The 26953-nt window shown below is 40.5% G+C and overlaps 1 protein-coding gene across 9 annotated transcripts in view; it reads left to right on the top strand.

Annotated features, from left to right (window-relative positions):
• The window catches only part of nek7 (NIMA-related kinase 7), a 222678-nt gene that overhangs the window by 165334 nt on the left and 30391 nt on the right, over window positions 1-26953 (top strand). For all 9 annotated transcript variants that reach the window (XM_073063495.1, XM_073063492.1, XM_073063497.1 and 6 more), the window contains 2 exons: window positions 19843-19951; window positions 21258-21365. In XM_073063495.1, the coding sequence (XP_072919596.1) occupies window positions 19843-19951; window positions 21258-21365 (217 nt within the window). The remainder of the gene's footprint in view (window positions 1-19842; window positions 19952-21257; window positions 21366-26953) is intronic.

Raw genomic sequence — 26953 nt, 5'->3', positions numbered from 1 at the left:
ATCTATAGGGAGAAGCACTGAGCACTTCTCCCTATAGATGCTACCTGGCCTGCTGTGTTCCACCAGCATTTTGTGTGTCTTGTTTGAATTTCCAGCATCTGCAGATTTCCTTGTGTTTGCTCTCCCAGTGGCCACACACTTTAATTCCACGCCCCATTCCCATTCTGAGATGTCTATCCATGGCCTCCTCTACTGTCAAGATGAAACAACACTCAGGTTGGAGGAACAACCTGTATATTCCGTCTGGGTAGCCTCCAACCTGTTAGCATGAACATTGATTTCTCTAACTTCCGTTAATGCCCCTCCTCCCCTTCTTACCCCATCCCTTATTTATTTATTCCCCCTTTTTTCTCTCTGCCCCTCTCACAATCACTTTTTGCCTGTTCTCCATCTCCCTCTGGTGCTCCCTTCCCCCTTTCTTTCTCCCTAGCCCTCCCATCCCATGATCCTTTCCCTTCTCCAGCTCTGTATCCTTTTTCCCAATCACCTTTCCAATTCTTAGCTTCACCCCTCCCCCTCCTGTCTTCTCCTATCATTTCGGATTTCCCACTCCCCCTCCTACTTTCAAATCTCTTACTATCTTTTCTTTCAGTTAGTCCTGACGAAGGGTTTCGGCCCGAAACTTCGACTGTGCTTCTTCCTATAGATGCTGCCTGGCCTGCTGTGTTCCACCAGCATTTTGTGTGTGTTACATATTTGACAAATTGGGGGGATTGAGCATTATGTGGAGGCAGCTCAGTGTTGATAATGTTGAATGTTGGGGCAGGCTTCAAGGGTCAGATGGTCTGCTCTTTTTTAATTAGGCTGAGTAAGTGAGACTCTGTCATGAATGACTGGGTCATATCCAATTGTGAGCAGTGGACACAGTGGTGGATATATGGAAGCTGACAGCTAGAGATTGCCTTTATTGGTTTTCTTTTAAAAGAGCAACGTATTTTGATGTCTTGAGGTACCACTCAAAGATATAAGCAATAAAACATGTCACCAAGTTCAAGAAAGAAATATTAAGGCAGATAATTAAACCAACACATTTGTTTTGGATTGCAAGAAAAACTCTTGATAAGGCACAATTTAGAAAATTGGCCTGAAGTGGTGGAGGAGGGATTCAGTAATGTGGTTCATAATTTTAAATGATAGTTGTTGTCCACAGAGATAGGTGAAATAGCCTTGAAGTAGAAAAGTAGGAGAATCAGTTACTATAGCTGAAGGTGAATATTAGACGTAGAACAGTCAGTATGGGTTCTTTGCCCCCTGATGATTTGCTGACCAAAATAAGCCTACATCATGATCAAACTAACTCTTTACTCTTATAGAGTCTATAACCCTCCATTTTTCTTAAATGCATGAGCCTATCTAATAGACTTATAAATGTACCGATTACATCAGCCTGTATCACCGCCTTCAGCAGAGTGTTCCAGGTGCCCACCGCTCTCTATGTGTAAAACAAAACTACCTCTGATATTTCCCCAAGATGCTCCTGTACTTCAAATGGATGTAGTCTGCTATTGGCCACTGTACCTTTGGGGGAAAAAGGTGCTGACTGTCCACTCTATCTATGCCACTCATAATCTTATACACCCCGATCAAATTTTTTCTCATCCTTCATCGCTCCAAAGAAAAAAACCCTGGCTCACGCAACCTTTCCTCATTAGACATGTTTTCTAATCCAGGTAGCAAAAAGGTAAATCTCCTCTGCATCCTTTAAAAATTCCACATCTTTCCTATAATGATTCAACCAAGACTGAATATGATTAGCACAACACTTTACAGTACCAGTGACCCGGGTTCAATTCCTGCTCCTGCTGTCTGTGAGGAGTTTGTATATTCTCCCTTTGACCACGTGGGCTTTCTCCAGGTGGTGTGGTTTCTTCCCACAGTCCAAAGATGTACCAGTTGGTAGGTTAATTGGTCAATGTAAATTGTCCCATGATTAGGCTAGGGTTAAATCAGTGTTCGCTGGGCAGCGAGTCTCAAAGAACCGGAAGGGCCTTCTATCTATTTAGATGGATGGATGGAGTAGGAGTGAAGCCTATCCCACCATTCAACATGATAATGGCTGATCTCCCAGAGAGTTCACTTCTTCTGTGCTAGATCCTCATTCCTCTCAATCCTCAATCTTTCAAATAACTATCAATTGTCACTATAAATAATTCAAATGAGCAAGCCACCACAATTGTCTGGGCAGCAAATTCCAGTGATTCGCTCCTCTAAGAGAGAAAGAAATATTAAGAGGCTGCCTACTCTTAATAAGAGGTGGCGTGTTGGGGAGGAAGCATTAAGAAGAGGGACGCCTCACGTCTTAATAAGCTGGTAAGGAAGGCGGGCTCTGTCGTGGGCAAAGTACTGGAGAGTTTAACATCGGTAGCTGAGCGAAGGGCGCTGAGTAGGCTACGGTCAATTATGGATAACTCTGAACATCCTCTACATAGCACCATCCAGAGACAGAGAAGCAGTTTCAGCGACAGGTTACTATCGATGCAATGCTCCTCAGACAGGATGAAGAGGTCAATACTCCCCAATGCCATTAGGCTTTACAATTCTACCGCCAGGACTTAAGAACTTTTTAAAAGCTATTATTAATGCTTTTTGAGATAGTGATTTAGATGCATATCATATTTTTTACTGAGTTAAGTATTGTATGTAATTAGTTTTTGCTACAACAAGTGTATGGGCCATTGGAAAAAAGTTGAATTTCCCCATGGGGATGAATAAAGTATCTATCTATCTATCTATCTATCTACTGTGCTATTTCTATAACTTTATGAAGTGTCATTCTCTACTGATATTTTGTTTATCAGTTCTTGGTAGTAGCATTATTCCCTCAAAGATGCTTTTTCATTTTTTGGTTATACCATACACATGGAACAGTACAGCACAGAAACAGACCCTTCGGCCCACAATGTTGTGTTGAACCAATTAAATTAGAAATCATATGGCTAACTAATCTCTTCTACCTACATAATATCCATATAATTTCATTTTCCTCATATTCATGTGCCTATTTAAATATCACTTAAAATTCCCTAATCTTTCTAGCTCTACTAATGCCCCAGGCAGCCACAACTCTGTGTAAATAAAACTTGCTCCTCGCATCTTACAAATTACCCCCTTGCCTTAAATACATACCCTTCTGTATTCAAAATTTCAACTCTTAGAAAAAGATACTCCCTGTCTATTCTTTTTATGTCTCTCATAATCTTATCAACTTCTATCAAATCTCCCCTGCATCTCTGCCACTCCAGTGAAAATAACCTAAGTTTGTCCAACCTCTCATTATAGCACATGCCCTCTACTCTAGGCAACATCCTGGTAAACCTCTTCTGCACCCTCTCCAAAGCTTCAACACCCTTCTCATAATGGGGTGACCAGAACTGGATGCAATACTCCAGATACAGCCTAACTAGAGTTCTATAAAGCTGCAACATAATTTTACAAATTTTAAACTCAGAGCCTTGACTAATAAAGGCAAGCATGCCTTTTGCCTTTTTAAACACTCTATCAACCTGTATAGCCACTTTCAGAGCGCTATGAACTAGGATCCCAAGATCCCTCTGCACTTGCCCTTAGTGTACTGTCTCTTTAAATTTGAGTGGGCAAATTCATGGCAGATGCAATTTAATGTGGATAAATGTGAGGTTATCCACTTTGGTTGCAAGAACAGGAAAACAGATTATTATCTGAATGGTGGCCGATTAGGAAAAGGGAGGTGCAACGAGACCTGGGTGTCATTGTACACCAGTCATTGAAGGTGGGCATGCAGGTACAGCAGGCAGTGAAAAAGGCAAATGGTATGTTAGCATTCATAGCAAAAGGATTTGAGTACAGGAGCAGGGAGGTTCTACTGCAGTTGTACAAGGTCTTGGTGAGACCGCACCTAGAATATTGTGTGCAGTTTTGGTCCCCTAATCTGAGGAAAGACATTCTTGCCATAGACGGAGTACAGAGAATGTTCACCAGATTGATTCCTGGGATGGCAGGACTTTCAAATGAAGAAAGACTGGATCGACTAGGCTTATACTCACTGGAATTTAGAAGATTGAGGGGGGATCTTATTGAAACGTATAAAATTCTAAAGGGATTGGACAGGCTAGATTCAGGAAGATTGTTCCCGATGTTGGGGAAGTCCAGAACGAGGGGTCACAGTTTAAGGATAAAGGGGAAGCCTTTTAGGACTGAGATGAGGAAAAACTTCACACAGAGAGTGGTGAATCTGTGGAATTCTCTGCCACAGGAAACAGTTGAGGCAGGTCCATTGGCTATATTTAAGAGGAAGTTAGATATGGCCCTTGTGGCTAAAGGGATCGGGGGTATGGAGAGAAAGCAGGTACAGGGTTCTGAGTTGGATGATCAGCCGTGATCATACTGAGTGGCGTTGCAGGCTCGAAGGGCCGAATGGCCTACTCCTGCACCTATTTTCCATGTTTATAACCTAGCAGGTGCAACACTTCATATTTGGCTGGGTTAAATTCCATCTGCCATTTTTTACTTAACTACCCAAAAGTATAATACTTGTGCATGGATCCAATAAGTTAATTAAGAAAAAATATAATTCATATTGTTTCATGCTCCAATAAATTGGCTGGCCCTTAATAAACTCAAACCCAAAGACTGAAGCAACCACTGTGCCATACATTCCAGATGTTTCTCACCCAGCAAAAGGAAATACCACTACCAGTTATTCCATTTTGAACTTGCATTTGCTCCTCAGGGATTTGCAGATTACCTTTCTTATTACTGGCTGTTCGTGGCTACAGCTAATGCATGTGTGATTTTAGTTGGGAAATTGGCTCACGTGAACATCTTGTCAAGATGTTGCAATTTCTCATTTTGGTAGTGTTTATTTGTTTACAAATGAAAAGGAATATCAGTTGAAGCCGTAGACAGAACTGCAGGGTATTATGGCACAGCTCACGCATCATGGAAATCCAGCCCCTGCTCTGTGAACTGTCTACATATCTGAGTTCCTCTTTAATCAAAGACCCTCCCAACCCAGACATGATCTCTCCCATCGGGCAGAAGGAACAAAAGCCTGAAAGCACATACCACCAGAATCAAGGACAGCTTTGACTCCACTGTTATAATATAGACAATTGACTTCATAATCTACTTGCACTGTACCTTTTGTGTAGATGTTACAAGTTACTCTGCAATTGTTTTATTTTGCTCTTCCTCAGCACACTGTTAGGAATTGATCTGCATCAAACAGTATGCAAGGCAAGTTTATCACTGTATCTTCCAGATCGGAAGCAGCATCTCCAACACCATCACACTGAGCACGGTGGCCCCTCAGGGCTGCGTGCTCAGTCCACTGCTGTTCACTCTGCCGACCCACGACTGTGCTGCAAAACACAGCTCGAATCACATCATCAAGTTTGCCGATGACGCAGCCGTGGTGGGTCTCATCAGCAAGAATGACAAGTCAGTACACAGAGAGGAGGTGCAGCGGCTAACAGACTGGTGCAGAGCCAACAACCTGTCTCTGAATGTGAACAAAACAAAAGAGATGGTTGTTGACTTCAGGAGGGCACGGAGCGACCACTCTCCGCTGAACATCGACAGCTCCTCGGTAAAGATCGTTAAGAGCACTAAATTTCTTGGTGTTCACCTGGTGGAGAATCTCACAACAGTATCTCTACTTTCTGCGAAGGCTGAGGAAAGTCCATCTTCCCGCCCCCCCCCCCCACCCCCCCCCCCCCCCATCCTCACCACATTCTACAGATGTTGTATTGAGAGCATCCTGAGCAGCTGCATCACTGCCTGGTTTGGAAATTGCACATCACAGATCGCAAGACCCTGCAGTGGATAGTGAGGTCAGCTGAGAAGATCATCGGGGTCTCTCTTCCCGCTATTACAGACATTTACACCACATGCTGCATCCGCAAAGCAAACAGCATTATGAAGGACCCCACGCACCCCTCATACAAACTCTTCTCCCTCCTGCCATCTGGGAAAAGGCACCGAAGCATTCAGGCTCTCACAACCAGACTATGTAACACTTTCTTCCCCCAAGCTATCAGACTCCTCAATACCCAGAATCTGGACTGACACCAACTTACTGCCCTCTACCATGCCTATTGTCTTGTTTATTATTTATAGTAATCCTGCACAGTTTTGTGCATTTTATGCAGTCCTGGGTTGGTCTGTAGTCTATTGTAGTTTTTGTGTTGTTTTACATAGTTCAGTGTAGTTTTTGTATTGTTTCATGTAGCAGTACAGTCCTGAAAAATGTCTTGTTTTTACTGTGTACTGTACCAGCAGTTATGGTCGAAATGACAATAAAAAGTGACTTGACTTGACTTGATGCGACAATAATAAACCAATTCCAATTCCAGAAGATGCCTATCATGTCTCAAAATTATTGCCTATTGAATAGGCCTTGCTACTGTGGTCAAAGTGATGTATACAGAAGCATGGATCTTTATTTCCTCCAGTCATCAACATTTTAAATATAATGTATACATTATATCAGAGGTTGATTTAATTAATGTTCTTCAGATTGTTTGTCATTGCCACCCTGTGGTCTCTGGTGGTAATAGCAGACTAGAGATATATATATATTTTTTTTCTGGCATTGAAATGGTTTGGAACAAAATGTTCTGTCAGGGCTTCAGATTACTACAGCTACCTTTGTCCTTAACAAGTTGCAGTGTACATAGCCTACCAGCACGGATGGAAACACTTTCAAGTAGGATATGAACAGGCTAAAATTACATTTTGCTTTTATTATTCCTTGTAACATCCTACTACCTTTTATTATTGTCTTTTTTAAACTCTGCACTGAAATTTGATGCTGATGACTAGTTATCAACTTTTAGATGTATGCAAATCTGACTCTTGTCTCTATACCCTTTGGTACCCCAGCTTGAGATGACCTATTTGCAAATGTGTGATATTGAAAAGATATTGCTTTAAGTCTGCACTTTGCCCAATTTTTAACATATTTGTGGACTGAATATTGTAGGATGGGGTGAATTGTTGGTTTGAAAAACTGGGTGGGTGGGGACTTGCCTGCAAGTTGCTCTTGAGCCTGGCCGAAGTGGCCACTTGCATCTACTTCAAGCAAAAGTAGTATCACAGAATCAAAAAGCTTTTGATGCTGATGGAGACCTTTGTCCTATTATGTTCACACCAGTCAAATGTGACATTTTTAGATTAGCCCTTCTTGTCAGCTCTTGGTCCACAGCCATATGTTTTCAAATTTTCCTTCATTTGTTTTAAAGCTTCTACTAATCTTTCAGGGAGTGCCTTCCATACTTGCACTGCCAGAGGTGTATAGCAAAACACAGGAAATGGGACTAGCTCAAGTGAGGACTAATCAACATGGACAAAATGGTCCAAAGGGTATTTTTCTGTGCTGTACAATTCTAATTCTTACTTGTACTACTCTTTGGGCAAAAACATATATTCCTTAATCCTTTATCGATCTTCCTGCCCAAGGGAATGTATCCCTGATGTTCATGGTTTTATGTATATCTCATAAGCTTGTATGCTTGTAAATTTACCCAACAATGTTTTTTTTTGCTTCAATGAAAAAACTCTAACCTTATTATCTAGACCAGCGATTTGGATTTATTTGTTAGTTGTGCGGGGCAAGAGGTACCTTCTGCCATCTGAAAATTCAGTGGGCATCTGTAGGTCTGACCTATGCAATGTTCAGGTTCCCTTCATTATGCTCTGGATTGAATTCAGTTTGTTGATTTTGAGCCCTGTAGCCTTGAGCTTTCTCCCTTTCTGCCAGCCACAGCTTTCATGAATACAACTGCTGCAGAGCTCATTTAAACGTTGCCCAGTAGCTGAAACACATCTTCTTGTAAGATTATTGGTCTTGGTCCTGTTGAAATGCGACTTTTCTGTCCTTTTCAGATCTATTTGCACAACTCTGTCGCCAATTCTCCTGAAATATAAAACCCTTTCCTGTGACATCTCCTCAGTTGCACATTTGTTTCCATTAGTGTATTCTCTTTATTTACACCTCCTTTTTATAGTACTATCCAGTGAATAGTAATTTGAGATCCTGTTTTCTGATGTCATCTGTAGCTCCTAGTAATTCTGCCTGTAGTATCTCATCCTTGCTGAGACTTCAGCTGGGAAAGACAATGACATGTGGTTTTTCGCCCTTCATATCAAGGTTCTATATCCAAACCTTTGTCCTTCACCCTGCTAAGAAAACAGAAAATGTCAGCTATATGCAGCAACTTGGGCAGCATTTGGAACGAGAAAGAATATTGATGTTTCATTTTTAGTGATCTGTAATCAAAGACTGTATTTGGAGAAGGCCAGAGGAAGGGGGGTCTCAAGTATTCTGAAACTGAGTCAAATTCTCTGAAATTGGAACATACTTTCTGAAATCATGACAGTTTTTGGGGTGAAGACTCTTGGCCAAATTGGTGCAAAGAAAGAGATTAAGGAAGAACTCAACATAGTCCTTGTGCAATGCAGTCTTGTGTTATGTGCCTGATCTTGCTTGGTCACTTCCTCTTGGCCTGTGGATACTTAAGATGGGGATGGGGGTGGGGAAGAGGAGGAATGCCTCCTATAACGGGATTTTTTTTATAAGACTAAACCAGTGGATTCTGTGAAATCATGCCAACTACTTTTCAGGGTTTAAAATTCAGGATTTGAGTTCTTCAGTTGACAAAACACGCTGTACATGTGGCTTTCTAGGGTGCAAGAGGCTTTTTGGATTTTACACGGAGGAAAGATGCAAGTTCAGTGGAATAGAAAGCCTGGTGTTATAGCAGTGTTCCATTCCTGTGAGCTTTTGTAAAGCAAACAGTTGGCAAGCTGGAAATGGGACCACAAACTGTTGCACATGGCAGAAGAAATCTGTAACCCTGCAGCAGGCAGAAAATCACTCCCACTAGCTACCAAACACCCATTCACATGTATGGGCTGTATACAAGTCTAGTTTTCAAAAAACTTAAGAAATTTACATAAATCTTGGCTTTCTCCCTGGAAGCCTCATTGATTTAATTAATTAATTACCTTGTTTATTTAACCCTATTTATCTAATTTTAATACCAACCACTAGCAATTTCCTGTCTTGCAGCAAATTCCTAACCTGTACACTGTTCAGGCTACTCTCCCTTTTTAAAGAGTAACTTAAAAATCTAAGTAACACACACAAAATACTGGTGGAACGCAGCAGGCCAGGCAGCATCTATAGGAAGAAGTTCAGTGGATGTTTTGGGTTGAGATCCTTTGTCAGGAGTAATGGAAAAAAGAGATAGTAAGAGATTTGAAAGTGGGAGGGCGAGAGGAGACCCAAAATGATAGGAGAAAACAGGAGGGGGAGGGATGAAGCTAAGAGCTGGGAAGTTGATTGGCAAAAGGGATACAAGGCTGGAGAAGGGGGAGTATCGTAGGACGGAAGGCCTTAGAAGAAAGGAAGGGGGAGGGGAGCACCAGAGGAAGATGGAGAACAGGCAAGGAGTTATTGTGAGAGGGAAAGAGAGAGGGGAAAAAGAGGAAGATAAAAGGAAAAAATATATATATTGTAATAGATATATAGGGATGGGGTAAGAAGGGGAGGAGGCGCATTAATGGAAGTTAGAGAAATCAATGTTTATGCCATCAGGTTGGATGCTACCCAGATGGAATATAAGATCTTGTTCCTCCAACATGAGTATGGCTTCATCTCGACAGTAGAGGAGGCCCTGGATTGACATATCAGAATGTAATGGGACGTGGAATTAGAATGTGTGGCCACTGGGAGATCCTGCTTCTTCTGGCTAACAGGGCATAGGCTTTCAGCGAAACGGTCTCCCAGTCTGCGTTGGGTCTCACCAATATAAAGAAGGCCACACCAGGAGCACCAGATGCAATATATCACACCAGCAGACTCACAGGTGAAGTATACGTACACAACGCTGGAAGAACTCAGCAGGTCAGGTAGCATCCATGAGAAAAGAGTAGCCAACGTTTCAGGCCGAGACCCTTCATTAGGAATAGGGGGGAAGAGAGGGCTGAAGCCCAGTAATAGAGATAGGGGAGGGGGAAGGGCTAGAGGCGCCAGGTGGGAGACCAATCAGAGGAAAGATAAAGGGGTGAGGGGGAGGGGATAAGCATGAAAGAACTGTAGAGATAAAGAAGCAGAAAGTTGAAAGGGGAGAGAGGCAGAGAGGGACCTGGGATAGGGGAAGGGGGAGGGGGAGGAAATTGCCAGAAATTGGAGAATTCAATGTTCATACCACCAGGCTGGAGGCTACCTAGATGGTAGATGAGGTGTTGCTCCTCCAACCTGAGTTTGGCCTCATCATGGCAGTCGAAGAGGCCATGTATGGACTATATCTAGATGGGAATGAGAGGCAGAGTTGAAGTGGGTGGCAACCGGGAGGTCCTGTCTATTGTAGGTGCTCGATGAAGTGGTCCCCCAATCTGCGTTGGGTCTCACCAATGTCGAGGAGGCCACACCGGGAGCACCAGATGCAATAGACAACTCCAGCAGACTCGCAGGTGAAGTGTTGCCTCACCTGGAAGAACTGTCTGGGATCCGGAATGGTGGTAAGGGGGGAGGTGTGGGGACAGGTGTAGCATTTGCGCTTGCAGGGATAAGTGCCAGGTGGGAGTTCTGTGGGGAGGGACATGTGGACCAGGTAGTCATGGAGGGAACGATCCCTGCGAAAAGCAGAGAGGGGTAGAGAGGGAAAGATGTCCTTAGTGGTGGGGTCCTGTTGAAGGTGGTGGAAGTTGCGGAGGATAATGTGTTGGATCCGGAGGCTGGTGGGGTGGTAGGTGAGGACAAGGGGAACCCTGTCCCTGTTGTGGTGACGGGAGGATGGGTTAAGGGCTGAAGTGCGGGAAGTGGAGGAGATGCGGGTGAGGGCATCTTTGATGATGCCAGAAGGGAAACCATGATCCTGAAAGAAAGAGGACATTTGGGTAGTCCTGGAACGGAAAGCCTCTTCCTGGGAGCAGATGCGGCAGAGACGGAAGAATTGGAATAGGGAATGGCATTTTTGCATTGGTCAGGGTGGGAAGAGGTATAGTCAAGATAGTTATGGGAGTCAGTGGGTTTGTAGAAGATGTCAGTGGATAGTCTGTCTCCAGAGATGGAGACCGAGAGATCAAGAAAGGGGAGAGAAGTGTCCGAGATGGACCAAGTGAATTTAAGGGCTGGGTGAAAGTTAGAAGCAAAGTTGATGAAATTGACGAGCTCAGCATGGGTGCAGGAAGCAGCACCAATGTAGTCGTCAATGTAGTGGAGGAAAAGTTGGGGAGTGGTGCCAGTATAGATTTAGAGCATAGACTGTTCCACATAACCCACAAAGAGGCAGGCATAGCTGGGGCCCACGCGAGTGCCCATGGCTACGCCCTTGATCTGGAGAAAGAGGGAAGAACCAAAGGAGAAGTTATTGAGAGTTAGAACAAGCTCCGCCAACCGGAGGAGTGTGGTGGTGCTGGGGAACTGTTGGGGTCTGTTATCCAAAAAGCTATCTTTCCCTCCCTACCCCTCTCAGCTTTTCGCAGGGATCGTTCCCTCTGCGACTACCTGGTCCACACGTCCCTCCCCACAGAACTCCCACCTGGCACTTATCCCTGCAAGCGCAATTGCTACACCTGTCCCCACACCTCCCCCCTTACCACCATTCCGGGCCCCAGACAGTCCTTCCAGGTGAGGCAACACTTCACCTGCGAGTCTGCTGGAGTCATCTATTGCATCCGGTGCTCCCGGTGCGGCCTCCTCTACATCGGCGAGACCCGACGCAGATTGGGGGACCGCTTCATTGAGCACCTACGCTCCGTCCGTCACAATAGACAGGACCTCCCGGTTGCCACCCACTTCAACTCTGCCTCTCATTCCCATCTAGATATGTCCATATATGGCCTTCTCTACTGCCACGATGAGGCCAAACTCAGGTTGGAGGAGCAACACCTCATCTACCATCTGGGCAGCCTCCAGCCTGGTGGTATGAACATTGAATTCTCCAATTCCCGGTAATTCGCTCCCCCTCCCCCTTCCCCTATCCCAGGTCCCTCTCTGCCTTTCTCCCCTTTCAACTTTTTGTTTCTTTATCTCTACAGTTCTTTCATGCTTATCCCCTCCACCTCCCCCCTTTATCTTTCCTCTGATTGGTTTTCCACCTGGCACCTCTAGGCCCTACTCCCTCCCCTATCTCTATTACTGGGCTTCAGCCCTCTCTTCACCCCCATTCCTGATGAAGGGTCTCGGCCCGAAAAGTTGGCTACTCTTTTCTCACGGATGCTGCCTGACCTGCTGATTTCTTCCAACATTGTGTACGTATTCTTTGATCCACAGCATCTGCAGTTGTATTTTTGTGTTTTCACAGGTGAAGTGTCACCTCACCTGGATGGAGCCCTGAATGGTGGTGAGGGAGGAAGTGTAAGGGCAGGTGTAGCACTTGTTCCACTTACAAGGATATGTGCCAGGAGGGAGATCGGTTGGAAGGGATTGGGGGTACGAATGGACAAGGGAGTCGCGTATGGAGCAATCCCTGTGGAAAGCAGAAAGTTGGGGGGTAGGGAAAGATGTGCTTGGTGGTGGGATCCCATTGGAGATGGCGGAAGTTACGGAGAATTATATGTTGGACACGGAGGTTGGTGAGGACAAGAGGAACCCTATCCCTAGTGGGGTGGCGGGAGGATGGGGTGAGAGCAGATGTGTGTGAAATGGGAGAGATGTGTTTCAGGGCAGAGTTGATGGTGGAGGAAAGGAAGCCCTTTTCTTTTAAAAAAGGAAGACATCTCCACCTTTCTTTCTTCCAAGGCCTTCCATCCTATGATACTACCCCTTCTCCACCCTTGCATCCCTTTTGCCAATCAACTTCCCAGCTCTTAGTTTCATCCCTCCCCCTTCTGTCTTCTCCAATCATTTCGGGTCTCCCCCTCACCCTCCCACTTTCAAATCTCTAACTATCTCTTTTTTTTTCCATTAGTCCTGACGAAGGGTCTCGACCCGAAATGTCGACTATACTTCTTCCTATAGATGCCGCCTGGCCCACTGCATTCCACCAGCATTTTGTGTGTGTTGCTTGAATTTCCAGCATCTGCAGATTATCTCATGTTTGTGTTAGAAATCTAAGTGCCCCCTTTATTTGGTCCATCTTGAGATTTTTCTCTGAGAATTTATGAAATTGGTTATTCTTTCTCAATCCCTTGTGATTTTACAGATTTGTTCACAGCTAAATTCATCTTTCATTGAACCTGAAGGTCTGGTGATTAATTGCCTTCATGATATTATTTTCCAGAGATTGTGGTAGAAAGCTTTGTAATGATTTTTGCAAAACTAGTCTAGATTATCTATCAAAACCTGCTGTCTGCCACACTAAAACTGATTTTTTTTTCTCATCTAAGTAGGTATTTTTATTCTCTTTTTATATTTGTAATAGTCTGATGCCCACAAAACAACCACTACAATGGAATGTGCTGATTTTCTATCATAATTTCATGAAGAGAGTGCTTCCATATGTTAAGATCCATCTTAACTCAGCCTTGCTCAGTGTTTTTATATAAAAATAGAGCTGACAAAATGTAGTTATATTGTTTTGTTTGTCTACAACCACTTCTTTTATTATTAAAATGAATCATTTTGGTCTCTTTTGTTCCAAAGTTGATTCTTGACTTCTGGCCAGTTACCTCATTATCTTGTAATTAATTTCTATTGTCAATATACATGCTGCACAATTGCTGCACTTGAACAATCTTGTGATGAACAATATATTCAGAAGTGAATATTTTTGTATACATTTTAAATCACATATAAATAGTGTGGTGCAGCTATTTCTAGTGCACATAAGCAATGTATTAAGAAAAACTGACTTAGGTTAGATTTGCAGGAAGAGTCTTTCACTATGCATAAATCTTTGTGATCACAGGAGAATTTTTCCATTTTTTCTCGGTTCTGTACTTATGAAAATTGAAGGTGTCACATAATTAAATCATGTTATATATCAAAATATCCACCAGTTGTTAAAGTCAATGCTATTTTCAAACTTAATACACATCCGTACTAGAAACAACTGTAATAATAGTTTCAGACCTGCACTATTGCTAAAGTACAACTTGCATTAACATTTAATTCAAATTAGAGTATTTTACAATGTGGATGAGTTACTGGATGAATCTAAACATATTTAATTGGATCCACAGTCCATCTTTATCAAGGTTATACTAGTTGAATAATTTTCAGGTAACTAACAGCTATTACTCAAAGTGGTTAAATATCAAGCTTGATGTTAGAAACCTGAGCTTCATATTTCCTGCCTGTGCATAGAATTCCCAGAGCTATTGCTGTATTGATATTATATCTAAAATCAAAATTTTAAGTATCTGTTCATTATCTTTTTATATTTATAATTGTAATAGTTGCAAAATATTCAGCCTCTAGTCGTTTGTTGATGCTTGAATGTCTTGTGAACAATATTCTGGTAACATATGCAGAAGTTAATTTTATCTCCTGCTCATGGCATTAATCTTTTTATTTGAGATTGAATTCAGCACTTCTATTTGCATTATTTGTTTTTTGTATTCCATGCAATATTCTTTTAGTTTTTTTAGAATCCTTTTTTCCTGTCTCAATAGAAATGTCAATTTTTATACATTTATTTTTTTCATTTCACTGTACATGTTATATAGAATACAGCTCCTGAAAGGAAAGCTGTTTCATATCCTTACCCTTCCAACATCAAACAAACCTCTGATATGTAAATGCTGCTTTGGGAAGAATAGATGCAAAGCCTCATTTTGGATAGATGCCAAAACTTACTTTCTTAGAATTGTGTTTGAAACATGAGAAGAGCAGCTGACCAACAATTTACATATGAACCGAAGTTGAAAACCATGTAGAAAGCAAAATTTGACTTGGTAGACTGCTGTTGTCTGATGTCTCTTTTGAAAGAATAGGAAAAATTAAATTTGGGATTTTAACATCTTCGAAATACTAATATTGAAATATATTAATGACATTTGAGACAGAATAGTATTTACACAGTACCACCATCTTAAATTTTTGCCGACATTGATTGCATTTTAGTAGAAGGCCAGGTATTTAATTTAATAATTAATTGTTTATCATTGAGTTGTTCCTTTTATTGGATGTGGAAAATGTAACTATTTCACTGTCTGAAATAAGACCAGGTGATTCCACTTATCCCATGCTAATTGAGATTTTATTTCTGTAAAACACTGATGCCATCTCAAATTGAAAACAAGATTGATTTGTTTGTCTTGATTTTGCCTCTGGGGTTAATTATTACAACATTTGTTTATTTTGGTTCTTGTCTGATTAATCTATATTGTATGGTAAATTTATGCCATCAGTATCAGCTTTTATCCTGTAGAAATCTGCTATTAGATTGGCTGACAAGATATCTAACCCAATCATTGTGGCAATGCAGTACCATAATTTTTTGATTTAGATGGAGAATACCAAGAGGGTACCCCAGTGAATGGTATAGAGCGCACAGCGATGGTGGCCAAGACATTGGACTTGGAGACACTGCAGGATACTCCAGGAAATCATATCCAAATCACTATTTGTTTTATATATCATTAGTTTGGATTTGGATACCCGTAGTAAGTTGATGAACTTAGTAGGAAATACCAATGTTGGAGCAGCAGTAGAATTAAAGGAGGGAGTTCAAATTGAAGAATGTAGGAATTGAAAAACATAATTAGTGAATGATGGAATATAAAATATGATGCAGAAAATCAAGAAGTTCTCCCTTTTGGAGGTAAAAGTGAAAATGCTTGTACTGTACTTAATTGAAGTTGAAGTGACTGAAGGGAAAGATGACATATATCTAGTAACCTGGGCCAGTGTGACACTCAGAAATGATGAACTAATGCAGAGTAGAATGTAATAAAGAAAATGCATTTTCATCTGTGAAACTAGCAGTTTGTCCACTTAATTTCCAATCATTTCAATATAAATAAATTTATGTTATATTTTCTCAGTTGCTCAAATTTGACCAAGTGATTCACTGATTTGAAAGAGCAAACACGAGGAAATCTGCAGATGCTGGAAATTCAAACAACACACACAAAATGCTGGTGGAACACAGCAGGCCAGGCAGCATCTATAAGGATATACTGATTTGAAAGGCTCAGTTTCATTCCCCAGTCATGTTTTTGAGTTGGCATGATGCACCAATGTTGATATTGTAATTGGCCTTCTATGTTAGGTTGGAGAAAATTAGCCAGTGATCATAAAGAAGGTTTGTTTATCTTTCATTGACCAAATCAGGTACCTAAAAAGCAGAGTTTTGCTGCAAGAAATGATGCTTACATAAGGCCACTTAGTTATGCAATATCATCTCAACATAAAGTCAAACTTTGGAGGGAGCAGGAATAAAATCAAACAAATAGGGGTTTCATTTGGCAATAAAGAAGATTGGGTTGTCAAGTTCTATCTTGCTATGAGATGATGTGGTAGAGTTGAGCCAAATGATGCTTGCTTATGAAAGAGGAGTTTGGATTGGGGGAGGGGGGAATGAAACTGAAGCTGGTCTGTGAAATGTATATTTTCTATGTCTTTTTTATTGCTACACTTGCCTCTGGTTAATTCTTCCTTTGTCTCTCCTTCCATTTCTTATTCCTTTATATTGATAAATTGTGCATTCATATCTCAATCTAGTATTAACTCCATTTCGGAAGTAATTTATTGACTGTGAAATGCTTTGAGATATTCATGAAACATCTTAATATTTGGTAGTCCATTGAAGTAGTCTTCAATGCCACTTTTGTAAGCAGTGTGATGAGGAATTTATTCAGAACAATATTAAATATATTGATACTGCTAGTTCAGAATTTAGCATTAGAAGTCAAATTCTTACCTGTACGTTTCAGAAGATGGAGAGCTATTTTTTTTGGCATTTTTAGCTTGCCATCCAGTGTTAAAAGATATCTTTACCAAAACAACATGCACAAAATGCTGGAGGAAGTCAGCATTTCAGGTAGTATCTATGGAAATAAGTAAACAGTTGATGTTTTGGACCAAGACCCTTCTGAGAAGGAAGGGGGAAGACAGCAGAAGAAAAAGCTAGAGGGAGGGGAAGGAGGCTAGCTAGAAGGTGATGTTTGAAGCCAGGTGGGTGGGAAAGGTTACGGGCTGGAGAGGAAGGAATCTGATAGGGGAGGAGAGTGGACCATAGGGGAAAGTGAAGGAGAAGGGGACCCAGTGGAGAAGTGATTAGCAGATGAGAAGAGGTAGAAGTTCAGTGGGAAAGAGGGGAAGTGGGGCAGGGGGGATTTTTTTACTGGAAGGAGAAATTGATAGTCATGCTGTCAATTTGGAGGCTACCCAGATTGAATATTAGGTGTTGCTCCTCCATCCTGAGAGTAGCCTCATCTTGGCATAATTTACTATGTGTCTCACCAATGTAGAGGAGGTCACATCAGGAGCACTGGGCACAATGGATGACCCCAGCAGATTCACAGGTGAAGTGTTTTCTCACCTGTAAGGACTGTTTGGGGCCCTGAATGGGGGTGAGGAAGGAGGTGAATGGACAGGTGCAACACTTAGGTCGCTTGCAGGGACAAAGTTTTTCATGCTTATAAATGTTAAGTGAATGAATGTTGTAAGAAAATAAGTCAACAGTATATCTAATATCAGTAAAGCACTGAGTATTCACAAGAGAAAAAGTATGTGCAAGTGTGTAGGTGTGTCAGTATAAAACTTCCAGTATCTACATAAATATATCAGTTGCAAATCAGAACTTGGAAATATTTCAGTCTTTAGAAAAGAGAAGGGAATGAACCTATAAAGGATTTGCTGATCTATCTAGTATCAGTGGATTGGAGTGCAAGTTACAAATGTAAGAATGTAATATTGAATTATATTGCATTGGTTAAAACAATAAAGTGTGAAACAGTAAGCATTCAAAGAATCGTCATTTTGATCATAATTTGTTTACAGAAATTAGAGTAGGATTAAATGCATTTTGTTCAGTAGAACATGATGGGTTGTAATATAGTAAAAGTAAATCAGATCTTAAGTGCTTGAGTAGATATTTGAAGAATGGGTTCCAGCATCCAGTACCATATTTAGTCATTATATTGATCCAGCCTGACTGTTCAGTTCATGGTCGAGCATTAGGAGCACATCAGTTTTGCAATAAAGGACAATGAAACCAAGGTCTTTAATCTCAAGAAGCACTAGAGCAATGAAGAGATGGAATGAACACTGGAGAAATTTTTTTTAGGAGAAAATTGGAGAAGGAAACTTGCAACACAGAGATGCAGAAAATTTTTATTCTGATCATTTTTTTACACAATCATAAACTTTACAAGAAGGAAGATAACCAGTTTTGCTGATTGAATGCAAACAGGTTAGTTTTGCAGGTTAATTCAGCGGTGCAGAGCATTTGGATGAAAATCTAGAATACATTGCTGAGAGAGACAGCTAAAATGTGTGGTCTAGTGATTTGTCCAAGTCAAGAACGAATGGCATAGATACTGTATTTCACAAGGAATTAGGTTTGTGAATAAATTTATATTCTTTTGAAAGTACTAAATACCATCAATAGCTGAGGAAGGATTGATTATCCTTGCTTTGCTTGTTTTCTTTGATCTTGATGATTATTCCCAAAACTTGCCTCCATTGTTTTGATGTGTAGTTGTTACATCTCAGCCAGGATAAATAGAATACAGTGTGCTCTGTGGAAGGAATTTTCCTCCTAAGAACAGTGGACTTTTCCCATTCCAAAACACATTTAACTACTTCAAATAATTAGTTATTCCAGCCTCGTATCGCATTGTCATTAATGAGTGACTATTATCTTTGTCAATCTGTACCACCTTCTCCTTTTACTTACAAATTAAGTACCTCTACCTTTACCCATCTTAATGTAAGGTCATCAATCTGAAGAGATAATTTTCTTTTTCTCCATGGATGTTGTCTGATCTGCTTGGTACTTACAGCACTTCCTACTTAATTTACATTCCATAGTCGATTGTGCACGCTTATGGGTTTGCATAGGCCAAATTGAGCTGGCTGATTGCCAATTGATTCTACTGTGAGCTGCCAATTGTCAACCGTTCACACTCAGTGTATTGTGGACTTTGTGCATTAGTCCAAAATGACCTGGAGGTGAGATGTCAGCATTTCTAATCTCCTGCTGCACCACGGAACTCATGACTGAGCCTACCAGAAGGAGACTGATGCACTAGAACTGCTGTCAACTCTGTGTGAATTATTTTGATGGAAATTATTTCTTGTTTAGCATTTTATAGTGTTACTTTTTTACTTCTGCATTTTGAATTCTTTCTAAATTATTTAAAACTGACTGAATAATGCACTGAGCAATGCATAGTCAATGGATATATTATTGTTCTTCATCACTGGATCTAAATTCTGGCATTAAGGATGGGTGTACTTCCACCAGAATGTCAGCAGCAGCTCAAGGTGGTGGTTCACCACTACTTTTAGGACATTTAGGAATGCACTATAATTGCTGGCTTTTCCAGCAGTGTCCATCATCGTGAAAAAATAATATAAAAATTTATATAAAAAAGCCTTTGTCAAGGTTTGTCAGGGTACCAGGCTTGGAGAGCAAAGAGAGTGATATTCTGATTCAAACCTGTTCACCCTTTGCAGCTCCGTACATTTTGCAGGGCATCTCCCTGTTGAAGAGAGAGGTTACCCAACTATTAGCATCTGAAAATGCATAGTAAGCATACATTGACAACATGCAAGTCCAATACAGCCTGGTCCCTTGTATTTTAACTGAAATGGATAAATGCCCAGTGACCATTAATCGGTTTTTGTTTCCAGTACAAATTTTGTTCCCAGCAAGAAATTTTCTCGATAATATCATGCCAATTATTTGTATGATCTGTAGTCTAATAGCTTAGCATTTATAATTCTGTTTAATATTTTTATAGCATTTTAAGAAACAGAAGCGGTTGATTCCAGAAAGAACAATTTGGAAATACTTTGTTCAACTCTGCAGTGCCTTGGAACACATGCATTCTCGGCGCGTCATGCACAGAGGTAACATATATGTAATGGTAGATTGTACTCATATTGATAAACTGTTGCACTGTCATAAATTGGAATTGTATTGTTGAAATGGTACGTACTTACCTACCAAACCATGAGCCTCCATGTTATTCTGCTTAAATTCTGCCATCTTCAATGGGATCCCACCATGTGACTAACAAAAAAAATGCAAAAATCTCTGTTAGGGCCCAAGCTTTCTCCTTCCTTGCTTCCAGTGGTATCCTGTGATAGATTTCATCTGATGCTGAGGATTTATCAACTTTTTTGTTTTACCTGATATCCAATATCCAATAGGTGCCACACATAAGGCTTCTAAACAAGATAAGATCCCATGGTATTACAGGTAAGGTACTAGCATGGACAGAAGATTGGCTGATCAGCAGAAGGCAAAGAGTGGGGATAAAGGGACTTTTTTTGTTTGGCTGCAGATGGTATTCCTCAGGGGTCAGTGTTGAGTATGCTTCATTTCAAGTTATATGTTAATGATTAAGATGATGGAATTGATGGCTTTGTGGTCAAGTTTGTGAATGATACGAAGGTGGATGGAGAGCCAGGTAGTGTTTAGGAAGCAGGGAATCACCAGAAGGGCTCAGACAGATTAGGAAATGGGGCAAAGAAATGGCAAATGGAATATAGTGTAGGGGAGTGTATGTTGAAGGAATAAAGGCATAGACTATTTTCTAAATGAGTAGTGAATTCAGAAATTGGAGACCTGGGAGCCCTTGTGTTGGATTCCCTAAAGATTAACTTGCAGGTTGAGTCAGTGGTAAGGAAGACAAATGCAGTGTTAACATTTATTACAAGAGGACCAGAATATAAATACAAGGATGTAATGCTGAGACTTTATAAGGCATTGGTCAGACCACATTTGGACTATTGTGATCTGTTTTGAGCTCCATATATGCTAGCTTTAGAGAGGGTTGAGAGGAGTTTAAAGAGCATGATCCCGGGAATGAAAGGGTTAAAGTATGAGGAGCATTTGATGGCTCTTTGCCTGTACTTAATAGGGTTCAGAAGAATGGGGAAATCTCAATGAAACTTACTGAATATTGAAAGGTCTAGGTAGAGTGGCTGTGGAGAGAATTCATTGCCACAGATGGCTGTGGAGTCCAGCTCATTAGGTATATTTAGAATTTAGGTTGTTGATTAGTGAGGGCATCAAAAGGGAAAAAAAACATTTTTCTTTCTGTGAAAGCTAGGTTTCAATCATTGCCGTCCTAAAATAATTCCTGATGTACAATAGTAATATGTCTATACTTCTATTATCATTCACGCTACTACTTGTGTTCTCTTTCAGATATAAAACCAGCTAATGTGTTCATTACAGCAACTGGAGTAGTAAAGCTGGGAGACCTTGGATTGGGCAGATTTTTTAGTTCGAAAACTACAGCAGCACATTCTTTAGGTGAGCAATCCTGCACAACACGAATCCATCTAATTACAGAAGTGGGATGTATTTCATTAAGAGTGTGAACAAAACCATGTGTCTGTTGTAAACATGTAAGCAGTAAAAGGCAAGCTCCCCAACCACTATCAGGTTATCTATTTCATCGTGCATTTAGGGGGTTTCCTGTTTCTTTGACCTTTGCCATTACACAGGGCATGTCTGGAAGTAACAAGTCCAATCTTGCTACTGATACAAAACCCTGATTACACAACAGTGTAATAAAGACCAAAGAGTTTATGATGAATAGACTGCTTTCAGGCTACACACTGGGTGACCCATTGATCTTTCCAGAGGTTTATAATGCCGAAAGCCTTGAAAAATCAGACAGCTTTTTTATTGCATAACTGCCTTATTTTTCAGAGAGAGTTTTCAGGATGCAGTTTAACTGGCAATTTAATATTTTGTTTTTTGACTAAAATCTTACATCGAGGAACTTGGTGATAGCTATGCTATTGATTAAAAATGGAGCTCACAAACAGCTTTCTGCAGTACTGATCCACATGGGAATTGTAGGATGTTGGATCACTTGGACCTCAAAACAGCATTTTAGAGATCCTTGTTCTCAAAATGCCCTTTTATTTGAATGAATATTTTCGTTGCATGTAAGTGTATCATTGATTTTTCTCATAAAGCTGTGGATTTTGAACTGGATAACTGCAATACATGGTTTTAGACATGGTTTATTTACAATTGCTTTGAAAATGAGATGCTTCGGAGTTCCCATTAAAATCCCTAATCAAGTGAACAGAAAGGTCTCTGGTAACTACAACTAGGAGAATTACCATCAATGTTCCCTCTAATTTTTTTACAGCGGTGTAGACCAACCATTGCTTTGAGAAGGAAATTTTTACCAGGCCTGAAAACTGCATGACACTTCAAATGTTTTTTGCAATATGCATACTATGAATATTTGGAATGAGAATTGAAAAATCACATACTTTTGATTTTATTTATTAATTGAAGGGTATAATGCAATACAGTGCAACAAAGACAATCTTCCATGTTTTGTAGACTTTTTCTAGTTGTGTCCAATCCCAGCTGCATGGCAACAAAGACTATCTGCATGGGAACATTTCAGTTGATGCACAGTCAACTTAGAAGGAATAGTGATCACCATCATCCAGGGTCTCTTTGAAGGTCCAAAGTTTGATTTTTTTGGTATTGGCTTAGAAATACAAACTATTTCCTTTAATTAAATGAAGGGGATCATACAGTACTAGATGGTGCACACCAGTTGGTGCTACAGTCTTATAGGTCCAAGAATCAGGATTTGTTCCTGTCTCTGCTGCAGTCAGTGTTTGCACATTCTCTATGTGATTGTGGAAGCTCTGGTTTCTCCCACCTCACAAGTATATGCTGATAAGTTAATTGCCTGCTGTAAATTAGCCCATAGTATAGCTAAGTGGCAAAAAGAGTTAAAGGGGCTTTGATGGGTATGTGAGAGAGAGAATAAATTATAGGACAACAGGGTAAACTGGAATAGAACTTGATGGGATTGCTTTACTGGGAGGCAGCATGGACCAGTAGATGGCCTCATAATGTGAAAATTAAGTATATGCCATTTAGTTCATTGAGCTGGGTTTGGTTCTCCTGAAAGAATCAACCAATCAGTTGCACACTTCTCTTTCCCAATAAGCTTGCAAAAGTTAAGTATTTAGTGGGTAGTTATAATACCTATAATAACAAGTTAAGAAGATCTTTTAAGGGGAATGAACTAACATATTGAGAGAATTGTAGGGTGCACTTCATAAATTTGTTACAGATTCTAATATCTACAGTCACTTGTCTTTGAAAAATCTGTGACTGAATCTTGAACCAGATCAACTAAATTGTGGAAAAGAAATTATTAATAGCAGTAATTTTCAAAAGGCATTCAGCAATTCAGCGCATTCATTTCAGATTGATAGGGGCAGAAGTCGAGGGTGATAAACGTCATAACCTATGTAAATCTTTTTTGCGGTTGTTAAATTGTTTTATTTTTGCTCATAATAGTTTTACCTTGTGGCTCCGGTTGAGAGCTTGCTGCTATCCTTCCTTAGACAGCATTCTTCAATGAAATTTGTGCACTGAATGCTACAATAGCTCACAGTGTCATAGCTGAGATGGAGGGGCTACTGTGCTGCATCTTGCACCTAGAGTGGGGAGGTGCTGCTCCAATCATGAGACTGGGGTATATTAAACAGGTACCTCTCCCTCACTGGTATGGTATGCTTAATCCCTTAAAACCTCTGCAGGAAATCCACCACACTCACCTTCTTTCCTCCATTCTCTGCTCACTGATTCAGACACTGCAGACATTACACAAATCACCTTGTCCTGAAGCTGTGATCTTTGGGTACCATCGCTTTCTGCATTTTTTGTTCTTGGAAGGTGTCTCGAAGACAATCAATACAGGTGAGAGAGTGAGTGGAGTCAATGTTTAAGTGAGTGTGCAAGGCAGCACTCAACACTAAAAGTGGTGGTACAGGCCTAGTTATGATGACTGCTGATCCTTTGTGAGATCTATGTGGCAGATCTTGGGGGAAGTTTCTGAGGCTATTCTTGTTTAATGATCCCAGGGAATTACATTAACAGAACTAGCTAGATGAAAATAAAAATTTACACCAATTACAATCTCAAAGATAATTTCTTCTTTGACTATGCCTCAGTAAACACTGTCTGCAAATACCCTCATCCCCTCCCCCCAACAGACACACTCTATCCCAAACCTTCTTTTATTTCTAAAACAAACAATCACGGTGTACCTATTTTCTCCAGGTTGGGAATTCTAGTTTGGGTGGTGATTTACCCCATTTCTTCACTCTAAACTGCTATTCTCTGACTTCCAATCATAAATGTATGAACCAAAATAAACTAGAAACCAGATCTGAAAGGTTCCAGAACACCTTCTCTCATTAGCTGGAAACTCAGTGCTGACTTAACTAACAAACCTTTCTGATCCCGTATACATGAATTTACAGTGTAATAAAAAATTTCTTTGGATTCCCTCTGACCTTGTCTGTCCCAGTCTTTAACCTGGACTTGTATATAAAAATGTATTTTATGTATTATATTTTATTGTATTGCTGCCACAAAAGAAAATCATATTTCATGACATATGTGAGTGATGCTAAGTTTAATTCTTATATAAATCTCTATTGTGGACTTAGAGTGGGAAGCGGGCAGGAAAAGGGGAATTATGGTTGGGAAAAGGGGAAGAGAGAGGGGAAGCACTAGAGGGACATTCTGTAATAATCAACAAACCCATTGTTTGGAAACAAATGACCTTGCCTGGTGTCTCAGGTCTAGGTGTGTGTTTGCACTCACGTCGCCCCATGCCTCTGTCACAGTTACTATATTTTAGACATCTATTTTGAGAACGGTTCTAAAAGTTATTAAAAGCAATTACAAATCCTTGACTCTTACTTTTATATATGGCATAGCAGTCAAAAGCTACATTCACTTATTCATTGCATTACAGGTTGACACCATGTCCGTTTCAATGGTCTGGTTTAGTGCAGAGAATGGAATGATGCAAGTCTTTAAGGGTTACGTTAACAGAATTTCTATCACTTAACTGCTTACAAGCTCTACTAGGAGCACCTTCATCTTGTAATCTAAACAGTTTTTATATAACTTCAGTTTAGAATTTATCAAAACCCTGTTTTGCTTTATAACAGAAGACACTACTGCTAATTGAAAATGTAATCTGTGTCACCATATTAAGAATGCAATCTGGGCAATTCTTAACAGAAGTAGAATCAACAAACATATCAGGCAATTTCCATGAGGAAGCAAAGTCTCTTAAATTAACACTCTTGGAAAAAGGTTGCTTCAGAAAGATGACACAATGTAATTGGATATACAGTGACAATTAACAAATGGCGCACATGATTGAAGCCATAATTTTAAAATTAATTGGAACTAAATTGGAAGGACTTATCTCTATTAAATACTTCTGTTCAGATAGTATAGAATAAAACTTCATTGTCATTGCTTAAGACAATGAGATTGTGGTGCAACAGTCTGTGCAAAAACAGATACTTACAATGCACGTAGTACGGCTTAATTGTAAAAAACAAATCCTATACTTACGTGCAACAAATGGCTTTGGTAGTCCACAACATTCAAACGCCATTGGCAATCTGGTGTGCAGCACTATTCAACTGCACAACAGACCTCAGGAATAAGTTGTTTTTCATTCTTACTGTCTTGGCTAAGATGTTTCTGTATCTCCTACCAGATGGCACGAGATTACCAAGCAATGTTCAGGATGGGATGGGTCTTTAATGATGTTATGAGCATGAGGTAGGCATCGAGAGTTGTAGATTGTTTGGTAGTTGGTCCAGTAGTTGATTCCTAAAGATGTGCGGAGCTATTCTGAGCTTATTAGAGTGCTTTCTGATCTGTCTTGCTGCAGTTAGAGTACCATACTGTCATTCCATATGTTAGCATGCCCTCTATCACACATTGATAGAAGTTGGCCAACAATTTTTTACAATTAGCCATTCAGTTTGGGCATGAGTAGAGTACATTTTTTCAGATGTTTGACTTGAAGATCCATTTCATTTCAGTCACTTTTTGTTATATAAAGGGCAAGATTAGTTGCTTTGGCTTCCAAAGGTTTGCACTCTGCTCTTCAGGAAGAACTGTTAAACTGCAGAATCATACTAATGCATTTCCCTAACTATACTGCAATGTGTTTATCCCATTTTTAGTTTGCCCTAGTTCACAGCCACAATTGTTTCCGCATTTCTGGAAGTAAGGAAGTTTCATCCTAACAGTATATATTCAGTCAGTACATCAGTGGGGCAGAATATGCTCTCTGGTACCAGACATTTCAACCCTGAAAAAAAAAGATACTGTCTACTTACCATAGCTGTGCCACAAATAAATTAACAAATAATAATTTGCATTTGCAACATTGCAACACAAGTTTAAGTAGTAAACAGTATAACAAGCATAAGAAAATCTGCAGATGCTGGGAATCCAAATAGCACACACAAAATGCTTGAAAGATCTCAGCGGGGGCCATGCAACATCAATGAAAAAGAGAAAGCAGTCAGCATCTCAGGCCAAGACCTTTCATCAGCTGGAAAAATAGATGAGAAGTCAGAGTAAGCCAAAAAAGTGGGATCTCCCAGTGGCTACCCATTTCAACTCTACTTCCCATTCCCATTTCGACATATCAGTCCATGGCCTCCTACTACCGTGATGAGACCACACTCAGGCTGGAGGAGAAACACCTTGTATTCTCTTTGGGTAGCCTCCAACCTGATGGGATGAATATTGCTTTCTTGAACTTCCAGTAGTTGGCCCCCCCCCTCACCATTCCCCATTCCTATTTCCCTCTCGCACCTTGTCTCCTTACCTGCCCATCATCTATCTCTGCTGCTCCACCCTTTTCCTTTTTTCCATGGTCTTCTACCTTCTCCTATCAGATCCCACCTTCTCCAGCCCTTTATCTCTTTCACCAATCAACTTCCCAGCTCTTTTATTTCATCCCTCACCCTCTCTTGGTTTCACCTATTACCTAACATCTTGTATTTCTTCCTCCCCTCCCCCTC

Source organism: Hemitrygon akajei, chromosome 12 (genome assembly GCF_048418815.1).
Source record: "Hemitrygon akajei chromosome 12, sHemAka1.3, whole genome shotgun sequence".
NCBI lineage: Eukaryota > Metazoa > Chordata > Chondrichthyes > Myliobatiformes > Dasyatidae > Hemitrygon > Hemitrygon akajei.
The sequence above is the reverse complement of the archived record's forward strand: the minus strand, read 5'-3'. Positions and strand labels throughout refer to the sequence as shown.